General features: G+C 47.7%; 2 protein-coding genes and 1 long non-coding RNA gene across 3 annotated transcripts in view; 1 reads left to right on the top strand and 2 right to left on the bottom strand.

Moving 5' to 3' along the window:
* c1r (complement component 1, r subcomponent) overlaps positions 1-4491 on the bottom strand; it is a 4734-nt gene extending 243 nt beyond the window's left edge. Inside the window, exons 1-13 of the mRNA XM_084668766.1 lie at positions 4365-4491; positions 3931-4144; positions 3551-3734; positions 3063-3203; positions 2547-2752; positions 2307-2454; positions 1921-2039; positions 1662-1740; positions 1265-1399; positions 1075-1149; positions 689-897; positions 372-589; positions 1-218 (exon numbers count right to left, since the gene is read on the bottom strand). The exon at positions 1-218 is cut by the window's left edge and continues 243 nt beyond it. Of these exons, the coding sequence (XP_084524892.1) occupies positions 1-218; positions 372-589; positions 689-897; positions 1075-1149; positions 1265-1399; positions 1662-1740; positions 1921-2039; positions 2307-2454; positions 2547-2752; positions 3063-3203; positions 3551-3734; positions 3931-4144; positions 4365-4390 (1972 nt within the window). The 5' untranslated portion in view covers positions 4391-4491. The remainder of the gene's footprint in view (positions 219-371; positions 590-688; positions 898-1074; positions 1150-1264; positions 1400-1661; positions 1741-1920; positions 2040-2306; positions 2455-2546; positions 2753-3062; positions 3204-3550; positions 3735-3930; positions 4145-4364) is intronic.
* Positions 4492-5736: 1245 nt separating this feature from the next.
* c1s.2 (complement component 1, s subcomponent .2) lies at positions 5737-10717 on the bottom strand. The gene is made up of 11 exons (XM_084668765.1): positions 10622-10717; positions 10174-10372; positions 9774-9954; positions 9521-9646; positions 8916-9109; positions 8440-8587; positions 8095-8216; positions 7772-7853; positions 7438-7569; positions 6940-7014; positions 5737-6847 (listed from the first exon to the last, which is right to left on the bottom strand). The coding sequence occupies exons 1-11, from the start codon at positions 10672-10674 to the stop codon at positions 6048-6050; spliced, it is 2112 nt and encodes a 703-aa protein (XP_084524891.1). The 5' UTR covers positions 10675-10717; the 3' UTR covers positions 5737-6047.
* On the top strand, positions 6039-7278 carry LOC146301502 (uncharacterized). The gene is made up of 4 exons (XR_014724853.1): positions 6039-6316; positions 6395-6498; positions 6655-6769; positions 7005-7278. It is a non-coding gene; the product is annotated as an uncharacterized LOC146301502 (long non-coding RNA).
* Positions 10718-10863: the final 146 nt, after the last annotated feature.

Raw genomic sequence — 10863 nt, 5'->3', positions numbered from 1 at the left:
CCCCCTTCCTCAGGGAGAAGGGTCCACCACTGTCCCCCTGGCAGGAGTCCTTTTTGCCCTCAGGAAACCCAGCGCAGAACATGTTCTCAGAGAAATGTGCTGTTGTTTTGGCCTTGTTGATAGAATCTTGACAAGTTTCTTGTTCAACCACAGGAAGGCCTATGAATCGCAGTTTATTGGAAATTCTTTCTTCTGTGACTCCAAACCCTGAGGCAAATCTGAATAGAGATGAGGGAGGTTAGTGCGGGTCGTTTCAAAGGGAGGAAGGAAGACTTTGGACGAACCTCAAAAATATCAAAACATCAATGGAATCAAAATGATAAAAATGTGATGATAAAAATGATGGAAATTATGGAAAATGTGTTTCTTACCCAATCTGGGTACTTTGGTACGTAGCATTTTCAACTGTCAAACAAATTGGCATGATGGAATCTTGGAACGTGATTGTTTGTTGAAGTTTGATCAAAGCAATGTCATGATTGTAGTTATCTCCGTTGGGGTTGTGGTAATCTGGGTGGGGGTGAAGAGAACTTACGTTGGCTGGAGGGTGTTTACTGATTTCTACAGCATTATTACCTCCCATGAAAACCTGTAGCAGAAACAATGAGACATTATATTGAATGTCCTCTATCTCTATGAGACACACTATCAACTGGTAGATTATGTGGTTATTATGTAGCCTTCATACCTTAACATCATTTGGCATTACAGCACCATTTGGTCTGAACAAATTATGTGCCGCAGTCATGACCCAGCGGTCTCCGACCACCATCCCCCCTCCTCTATTTCCGTCCACGCTCAGCAACACCTGCCAAGGGATGGAGCCTTCAGGGGCCTCATCCCCTCCTAGGATCCGGCCGTGACTCTTTGAGAGAGACCCAGAGGGCCGTCCACACACTGAGGACACAGCGAGACACACAGATGAGCGAGAGGGAGAAACACTGAACTCAAAACTCCCCAGGCAGACCACTCTAATGGAGGGCGGCAACATTCCTCACACGAGAACAACCCTTATGTTGACGATGTCGACTTTCTGTGGAAGGACTGAAAGCTTGGCGTGTCTCGGTGAGTCACCTGGTATGCACGTAGGGATGACAGGGCTGCCCTGGCCGTGCCTCCACTTCCTGTCTGCTGCGCAGGTATAGCTCACTGAGACAGGAAACGGGAAGTAGACGTGCGTTAACCGGATGGACAGATGGATCCGAACCCTAATCATCCCTTAATTGAAACGGGTCCCAGTTCAGTCTCTGCTGGGGTTTGTCACCTGTTGCTGCCTCCAGAAAGGAGTAGTGTGGCTCGTTGCAGTGGTACTGGATGACTGAGAGGTACTGGTTATCGGCTCCAGATATGAATGTCACCCCTCCGTTCAGTAACGGCTCAGGCCTTCCACAGTCCAGTACTACAGGAGAGGGAACGCTGTCATTTCATTACATGTCCTCGGCAGAGCCGTCCCAATGCATAAGCAAACTAAGCGGCTGCTTAAGGCCCCCATGGCCACCAGAGGGCGCCCAAGAGCACATGAAATTACATCTTAATTAAAAAAATTATACAGCGTCACCGAGGGGCCCTAAAATCAATTCTGCTTAAGGCCCCATAAAGGCTTGGGCCAGCCCTGGTCATCAGGGCAGTGACTATATGACTACATAAGTTCCTTGACTCACTTTGGCACTCTGGAAGGGAAAGGTGCCACTGTCCGTTGTTCTGACACATGGATGAATAACTGTGGATCTCTTTACCATCCTGAGAGAGACGTATTGATAGATGGATCATAGAGAGAGAGACATAGTGGAGAGAGAGAGAGAGAGAGAGAGAGAGAGTGGAGAGAGAGAGAGCGTATGTTAGAACGTTTATTTGATACTGCAGCTAATAGTTCAAATGGACCTGATGGGTTTGAGATTGAGAGATTTAATTTGATTTTACCCTCATGAGTTTATAGCCCTGGTCACAGCGCACTTGGATGTAATCTCTGTAGAGATACTCTTTGAAGACTGGAGTGACTCGACCATGGACCACAGCACTGGGGGGGGGGCACTGAACCCCTAGGGATGACAACGACACACAAACACACACTCCACAGTCACCTCAATCCAACGGATGTGTTGGTCATTGTGTGTATTCCCACAGTAACATTCTCCCTGTATTCTTAACCTCGGTCTCTCGTTCGCACTCTTTTAACCTTTATTCAACCGGGCAGAATCATTGAGAACACATTCTTCTTTTCAGTGATGGCCTGGCATCATTCCTTTCTAACGTAATCAGGTACCACCTGATTTAGGCCCTTCCTCTTCCCCGTCTCCCTTCCTCACTCTGGGTGCTGTACTGTAGGCTCCAGCCTCTGCTCAGCCCAGCCCAGTCTGTTTGGTAGTCCAGCTTCACATTGTTGGAGTTGGTCAGCACCAGTCCTGGGCTCTGCTCCCCACATAACTTCTGGCTCTCCCTGCCAGGGACGGTCACCTGGAGACAAGAGATGATTACAATCGTGCCGGTGCAGGATCAGGACAGGTCGGCAGAGCAGAGGGGTCAAAGGTTAAGGCTTCCACAGTTACCTGAAGCCAGTGGTACAGACAGCTGGGTCCTTGCTGGGTGTCTATGCTCTCTACGTGAAAGTCGCTGGTGAAGTTGAGGGTCACGGTAAAGCCAAGCTCCACAGAGATGACATACTGACAGGACATTCCGAGGGGGGAAGGCTCAGGGTACCCTGGACTGGTGAACGCCCCCTCCGGCTCATCGAAAATACCCCCTCCACAGGACACTGTGCGTGGGGGGAGAAAGGGGGAAAAACAAGCAAGGTTGCTCTAAGATTAATTGGACACATTCAAACGTGGATTTAACATTTATATTTAGCAGACGCTCTTATCCAGAGCAACTTACAGTAAGTACAGGGACATTCCCCCCGAGGCAGGAAGGGTAAAGTGCCTTGCTAACCCTTGCGCAAGGACACAACGTCATTTGGCACGGCCAGGAATCGAACTGGCAACCTTCAGATTACTAGCCCGATTCCCTAGCCGCTCAGCCATCTGACTGCTCTCATACAGCTGAACGTGTGGCTGGAGGTTACTCACACACACAGGTGCGCTGGTCAGGTCTGAGGTTGTAGCCATGGTGACAGGAGCAGAGGTAGGAGCCCAGGGTGTTGTGGCAGAGCTGAGAGCAGAGTGGACCTGTCCCATCCTCAGGGGCGGGAGCAGAACACTCATCTATGTCTGGGAGAGAGAAAGAGAGAGAGAGAGAGAGAGAGAGAGAGAGAGAGAGAGAGAGAGAGAGAGAGGGAGAGAGGGAGAGAGGGAGAGAGGGAGAGAGAGGGAGAGAGGGAGAGAGGGAGAGAGGGAGGGAGAGAGGGAGGGAGGGAGGGAGAGAGAGAGAGAGAGAGAGAGAGAGAGGGAGGGAGGGAGGGAGGGAGGGAGGGAGGGAGGGAGGGAGGGAGGGAGGGAGGGAGGGAGGGAGGGAGGGAGGGAGGGAGGGAGGGAGGGAGGGAATTTTGCTCAAAGTTTTAGACACTTTTGCAGTGCATGTTGGATTTGAGGTGCATTGTGACAGAGAGCAGTGGCACCTTTGGCCTGGTAGTGAGCAGAAAAGCCAATCGGCTGGTGCAGCTCAGGGTTAGTTTCGTCTGACTGAAAAACAAGGGTGAGCCTGTTGCCGGGAGACAAGATAGGCTGGTTGCCGGGGTGATGGCCATCAGCAGAGTTTTCCTGGCCGCAGAACTTCCCCAGGATCTTCCGGTCGTGCAGAACCTGGAACAGCAAGGTAAGGAACATGGAAAGGAACCTCCACAAGCGGAGTAATCACACTACAAATTAAAACGTATACAACCATTCGCAAAGCACTTCTTAAAAGCGTTTTTTTACAGAGGGGGATCACAGTTGCCCACGGTTACCCCTACGCGGAAGCTGAGAGAAAGGCTGTGAGCTCCACTCGACATTCACTCACCGTCACGGCGTCGTAGTAACAGTTTGCGGAAGGCTCGATGTCCAAGTGAGTGAAGGTGAGCTGGATCTGGAAGCCCTCAGGCACCTGGAGGTCCCATGTCTCTGTCAGACCCCCGGGGTAAGGCTGAGGGTACTGGGGGGAACGCAGCTCTCCGTACATGGTAGGCTCCGACCGAGGAAGACGCCAGCATTCACACACGGGTAAACACAACAACCTGGGACAGAGAAGGGGGGGGGGGATGTTAACATGTCAGTACCCCATAATCTTTTTTGTCTTCTTTTTTTTTACAAATATTACTAAGATAGTAAGCCATCATTTCAACGTAAATAATATATTCCTAATTAGTTCATTATCCAGGTACAACTACATAACCCCTCATAGATCTAGACTGCAACTTTTTGTGAAGAGTTTAACGTTACAAAAAAATATCTCACCATATGATGGGGTGTGTCCAGTCCATGTTTACTGTACAGTGTTGGACGTTGGAGAACAGAAGCACTGTCACTGATACAATGACCAAGCCGCCGTATGTGAATGACAGCAGCTTTTCACTGTGTGTGGATCTTGGTTGAGACTGGGCTGAAAGTCTAAAAGTCAGACAGCGATCCTTGTTTGTTTTGGCTGAAACTGCTATAGACGTAGAGCGAGCGTACAATGTGAAAATGGAATGATGAAGAAAGAGATAATGGGGGAGGGGGGAGAGTAATTTTCATTACATTTTTACAAAACTGTATTTTATTTCATACTTATGGGCTAACTGTGCTTGTTCTAAGATGGTACTGTAGAAAATTCAAAGAGAGAGAAAGGGGAGAGAAAGGGGAGAGAAAGGAGGAGAGGAAGGGAAGAGGAAGGGGGAGAGGAAGGAGGAGAGGAAGGGGAGAGGAAGGGGAGAGGAAGGGGGAGGGGAAGTGGAGAGGAAGGGGAGAGGAAGGGGAGAGGAAGGGGAGAGGAAGAGGAGAGGAAGGGGAGAGGAAGGGGAGCTAACGTTTGGCTGTGTGCTCAGTAATCTTCCCGTAAAGACTTGTTTGATCAGTTTGTTTTGGTTTTGCAAGTAGGACAAACTCCACGTTAGAGGTATTTGTTTATGTGTTTTATTTGATTTGTTCATGTATCATGGTGTGCCAAATTGGGACACTATTTATGTGAATAAAAGCTTTTCCGTTGTTGTTTATGCTGAACCTTAGGAGTCGTATTGATATAATTGCAAATGTACCATAAGTCACTGTGAATGTTTGAAAACGAGAACGATGTAGTGATTGCTCTGTCAGTGAGTCATGATAATGTTTATCTGAGGTTCTGATAACCAGGTGTCTGAAGATGAGCGTGGGCCCCCCAGGAGCGCGGGGCCCCCAGGAGCGCGGGGCCCCCAGGAGCGCGGGGCCCCCAGGAGCGCGGGGCCCCCCAGGAGCGCGGGCCCCCCAGGGCCCCTGGAATCCCACACATCCACCCGTGGAGCCAAGAGAGGTGGCAGGTATGGGGGGATGAACTTCTGCTTTGCAGAAAAGGTTTACAAGCAGATGGGAAATACACAGCATCCTGGAGCAAAACTATTAAGTGTGCGTGTGTGTGTTGCCAGGAAATTCACCCAGTAGTCCCTCAAACTGGTCTGTGTCTGATACTGCAGGGAGACCAAACTCTGTGTAAGATGATGATGTAATGTACAGTGGGTCAGAACGTGGAACAGTGTCACATTCCAGTTTATTGTTTGGATTCAGTTCCGAACTGTGTGTATTTGTTTTAAGGTCAAATGCCATCACGAGTTTATAACATTTTGCAAATGTTTCCATGAGTGACACACAACTATGATTTTATTGAATTCAGGACAAATTTAATAAAGCCCATTCATTTTACAAACACAAACATTTTATAAAAACAGAATAGACATGGCTTAAGCACAAAAGTTGTTTACACACCCCAGTATCTAGTAGTGCTAAATCAGTATTTCTATAAAGGTTTTTACAATCTGTCAGTAAAACATATTAGGACGGTAGCTAGAAATCAAAGGCATGAGATAATATCTGCTGAAGTTATGCGTTAGATAATATCTGCTGAAGTTACGCGTGAGATCATATCTGCTTAAGTTAAGAGTAACTCTTTGACTAACAAGTACAGTTGGTTTATTCTTCGTCATTCTCCTCTTTCTCTATTGTCTCCTTGATCCAGCCTAAATACTTAGACACCTTGGTGTAATACCCCTTGAAGTCTCCATGCTCTTTACAGTCGGAGCCCCACGACACGACCCCCATTAGACGGTGCGGTTTGTTCTGGTTCCCTAATCTGGGTACGACAAACGGACCTCCGCTGTCTCCCCTACAGCTGTCATGCCCATCCTTTCCAGCGCAGAACATGTTGCCAGTGAAGACCAAGGGCTTTTCGTCAACACGAGGTGTGTCTTCACACTTACTAGTAGTGTATACAGCCACATCAGTATGACGTAACATTTTGCTTTGCTGCCTTTTTTCAGTTGCTCCCCACCCTGAAACAGTGCCTAAAGTATCGGCCTCCAACTCTTCATCGGGCTCAGGCAGGCAGATGGGCAGTAGAGCGGGCCCGAGCGTCACTCTCTTGGTCAGTTGGATAAGGGCGATGTCGTTGTCGAAGTTTGTGCGTGAATTGTCCAAACCTATTGCGTAGCCGGGATGAATGATTACCTTTTTAACTTCTAAGATAGCTACTTCAGGGTGACGTTCTCTTGCCTTTGTTCCATCTATCACTCCACCATAGATAGTTTTGGTTAGTTCCTCATTTTTCTCCACGACGTGAGCAGCTGTGATGGCCCAGCGATCGTTGATCAGTGTCGCCCCTGCTCTATTTGGATTCAGCATCAGAAGTTGCCACGGTATGTCACGAAGCTTCGCAACATCACCTCCCCAAATCCTCCCAGTGCTTTCAAGCTCGTTCTCCGTCTTCCCACACACTAAGAGGAACAAAGAAGTTAATGCAGCGGAATGCCAAATAATGCTAAAGGCTAAAGTGATTACCTTTTGAAAAAATTATAGTTTGTCATACCTTCAATGCATTTTGGAAACTTGCTCTGGCCTGTCTCTGATATCCAATGTCCACTGACATTGCAGGTGTATTCATCTGACAGGAGAAGAGAGGAAGTTAAGTCAAACTGTCAGAATAATACAGGAAGGATGGAGGGTGGGCAGGACTGCAGTGCAGCGGCAGTGAGAGAAGAACCAGATCAGTCTGGATTCTAACATGCTGATTCACTTATGCTTTAGATTTCCTTATTTTTCAACCAGAATACAATATAATATGACCAATCACATGTTCATTCTATGTATTGTCTTTCTTTATACATTTGTTTCTTGTGCATTGATTAAAAACGATTGTCCGTTTGAACTGTTGTCAGCTCAATTCATGTCATACATTTTGTAGTTTGTTATATAATCATTTACGTTAAACAGTTTATATTTCTCGAAATGTTAAATGTTTTTTGGAAATAAATGTAAATAAATTAATAAAACTAATTCATGTTTAAAAAACCCGCTGTCAGCTCACCTTCTCCCTCTAGTGTGTAGTACTTGGACCTGCACGTGAACTGCACCTTGTCACCGTACAACGTGCTCGGGTCAGATTCCGTCACCTGGAGAATGTCGTCTTCGGGGAGATCTGGCTCTCCACAGTCCACAGCTGCAACAGATATTGACGGTGGTTATTTTGGCACAGTCAACAGCTAATTTACGGTAACATGTTGGCGTTTGGAACTCTGGGGGGTTAACATTAATTAAATCCGGTAGCCTACATTTGTACTTGTTGATTTAGTCATCTGAAAATGAGCTAAATCGTGGATTATGTAATCTGGTATAAAGTTTGAGGTTTCTGTTTTACTCACATTCACAGTGGTACGCTGGACTCCACTTGCCTGTCCTCTGGCATATCGACTCGTACCACACGTCACTATGGGTCTTTTTGCGCTGTCGAAGTTGAAAGGGATCAATACTAAATCACACGTTTTGTTAATGCAGTGTATCTGTAAAGTGCCTTGTGACATTTACAGTGTGTATCCCAACCAAATATTCAAATGTATATCATGAAAAGGTATTAAAGGTAAGTATCCTAGATTAAACCACACTCCTGGATGACATGATTTATATACAGTACATTTGAATTGTTGATGTAAAATGTAGTTTTACTGCAGTTTAGAACAGAACTCACAGCATCAGAATTCAAGATTTTCCCGAGCTCACAGCGGACAGTGACTTTGTTGCCATGTTTATATTCAGGAAGTTCAGGGGTCATCGTAGCACCGGAGGTCACAAACCCTGGACATGTCTTTGCTGCATAAGTACAGTATGAATTATTTGCTAAATCAACCTTCGGTCAGTCTTCCATAAACTGAAACCAAAATGAACAGCGTAATTCTACTATCATGACGATTAATCCATACTTATGTATAAACATACAGAGATTTCATTACCACGTAAATGACTGTGAGGACAAAAATCGTTTGTGTGGTGCGACTTGCTTCCTTTATTTGGCACAGAGCGGCAAAAGGCTTACCTTTGGTAGAGTAGTGGATTGTGAAGCCAGTGTTGGTACCGTAACCATCAGAGGAGAACAGAATGTGGGCGTGGTGTGACCCTGTGTGGACAGGGGGCGGAGCCACGTGGCCGCAGTATGTCCCCAAAACCTTCGAGGGAGTCTTAATCTGAAAGTGACAGGTCACATGATCACATGGTCACGGGGTTGAAGGGAAGACAGGATGGAGGGTCACCGGAAGACTAGCTGGAACGAATGTGTCTCAGGAACCACAAGGCACCGAGAGCGGGTTAATTCAGCCTGCATCAGCACATCTGGCAACCTTGGACCTAAAGTTGGCTAAATGTCAATTCAACGTCGTCGTTCAATCTCACCATGTACCAACGACAAAACACTTGTTTTTGTGGATGTTTGTGTGTCCGTTGGTCTACAATTATGAGAGAGAAAGAAAAAAAATGGATGTACAGAGAAGGCCTCTTGGCCAGACCACCACCCACCGTCAGGGTGTCCACACACTGGCCCTCAGGCCCCTGCTCCACGTCAAACTCCCCCACGAACTCCAGCACCAGCTGCAGGTGGTCCTCCACAGAGAGAGTGTAGGAGCACTGGGCGTTCTCCGCGTAAGGGCCGGGTCTAGAGGGGGTGGAGATCACACCACGCAGCGCACCAGAGAGGTCCTCTGAGCAGCTCACTGTGGAGGGGGGGGTGGGGGTGGAGGGGGGTGGGGGGGGGCAACCAGTAACACCATCAGCAGGTGGGTCGGTGGGTGGGTGTAGCTCAGGGTCAGAACATTTTGACTGCAGATCAACAAGTGGCAGGTGGGATTTGCCCTCTGCGCATCACGTTGGGTGAAAGCGTCTGCTAAACGGACAGTGACATCATCTTCATCAACGTTCTTTGTCCCTCCTCATCTTCGTTTTCATTTCTGCTTTTTCCTTCTTCTGTTTGTTCCCACTTAATTTGTCAATCTCTTTTTTTGCTCTCACTTCTTATTTAGAACGTACTTCCTCTTTGCCTATTGTCTTCTGTGACTCGACCTTCCCCCACATGTACCAGTCGCTTAATTGCACCCCCCCCAACCCATCTGTGCCGTAGTGCGTACCTGTGCAAGTGTGCTCGTCTGTGTCAAGGTAGTAACCGGGACGACAGGAACAGCGGTAACCCCCGATGTGGTTGTGGCAGAACTGGGTGCAGCCGTTATCTGGGTCGTCGTAGCATTCGTCAAAGTCTAAGGGCGGACAATATTTCAAATGTCAAAAGTAGAGCAATGAGATTCTTTTGAAGCGTGGCATTCGCCACCCCTCTCCTTCTTCTCTACTCTCTCCCCCCTGCCACTTTAGTTTTTTTCTCCTCACCTTGCAGAGTGTAGAAGCCTCTGAATCCAGTGTGTCTCTTGGTGTTGGAGTAGTCTGAGCGGAACGAGAGAGAGAGACACCCACCCGGGGAGGAGGAGAGCGGGGGATTGACTGAAGAATCCAGCTCGTCAGGCGACATTTTACCACACAGTTTTTCTAGACGGTTTCCATCTGCAAAGATCTGAAAGGAGGAGAGACAGCGACGCATATCGGCTTAGCTTTAACAACAGAAACCTTTCTTTGCCTGATCAGTTGTCGGTTTCACGAAAACGGAACAACACAGTGGTCTTCAGTCACGCGAGCACAACAATGTGTGGAGACTAAACCTTTGTAATAGAAAATTACTATTCTTCAGGATGTCTATAATGTTCTCATCCCCCTGACCTGCGACGGTACTGACCTCCAAGGCATCGTGGTCACAGTCAGAGCTGTCCTCCAGGTGGAGGTGAATCAACCTGAGGGAGATGATGTGGCCAGGTGGAGCACACCTGCTCCAATTGGTACTGGAAAAGGGTGGGTAACCACGGGGATAACCTGGAGACTCCACCCACCCCAAGAGCACCGAGAAGGCATAGTGAGGCAGGAGGATGAGACAGAGGCTGGGGGGACGAGGGTGGCGGTGTGGGTAAGGGGGTAGGAGGGAGGGAGGGGGGGAGGCATCATAAGAACAGAGAAACAACAAAACTAGTCGCACAGAAAAGGAAATCCATAACAATCTAAGTCAATGGTGGTCGAGGACAAGACTGCAAAAGCAACATTTATTATTACAATGATACAATCTACTTAAAGTATGTGTTTTAACGGCTTGAGAGAGCAGTTGTAGCTGAACGAGGGAAGCTTTAACATACCTCAGTCTCTGCATGGTGGTCATCTGATGGCGATCAAATCTATCTGAACACATGACAACAAAAACGACTTCTTCTTTTCCTTTTATTTCCCTTGCTCTCTTCGTTGCTCCCCCCACTCCCCCCCACCCCACCCCGCGCTCTCTCTTTATTGAAACTTTATTTGACTAACGAAATCATCTGTTGAACATTGTTTTACATGGGTCACAGTGGTATTGGACAGAATGACTGTGTGCATGTGTATT

Source organism: Hypomesus nipponensis, chromosome 2 (assembly GCF_054491055.1).
Source record: "Hypomesus nipponensis isolate SF chromosome 2, ASM5449105v1, whole genome shotgun sequence".
In the NCBI taxonomy this organism is placed as follows: Eukaryota; Metazoa; Chordata; class Actinopteri; order Osmeriformes; family Osmeridae; genus Hypomesus; species Hypomesus nipponensis.
Note: the sequence above shows the minus strand (reverse complement) of the source record. Positions and strands in the feature narration are given on the sequence as shown.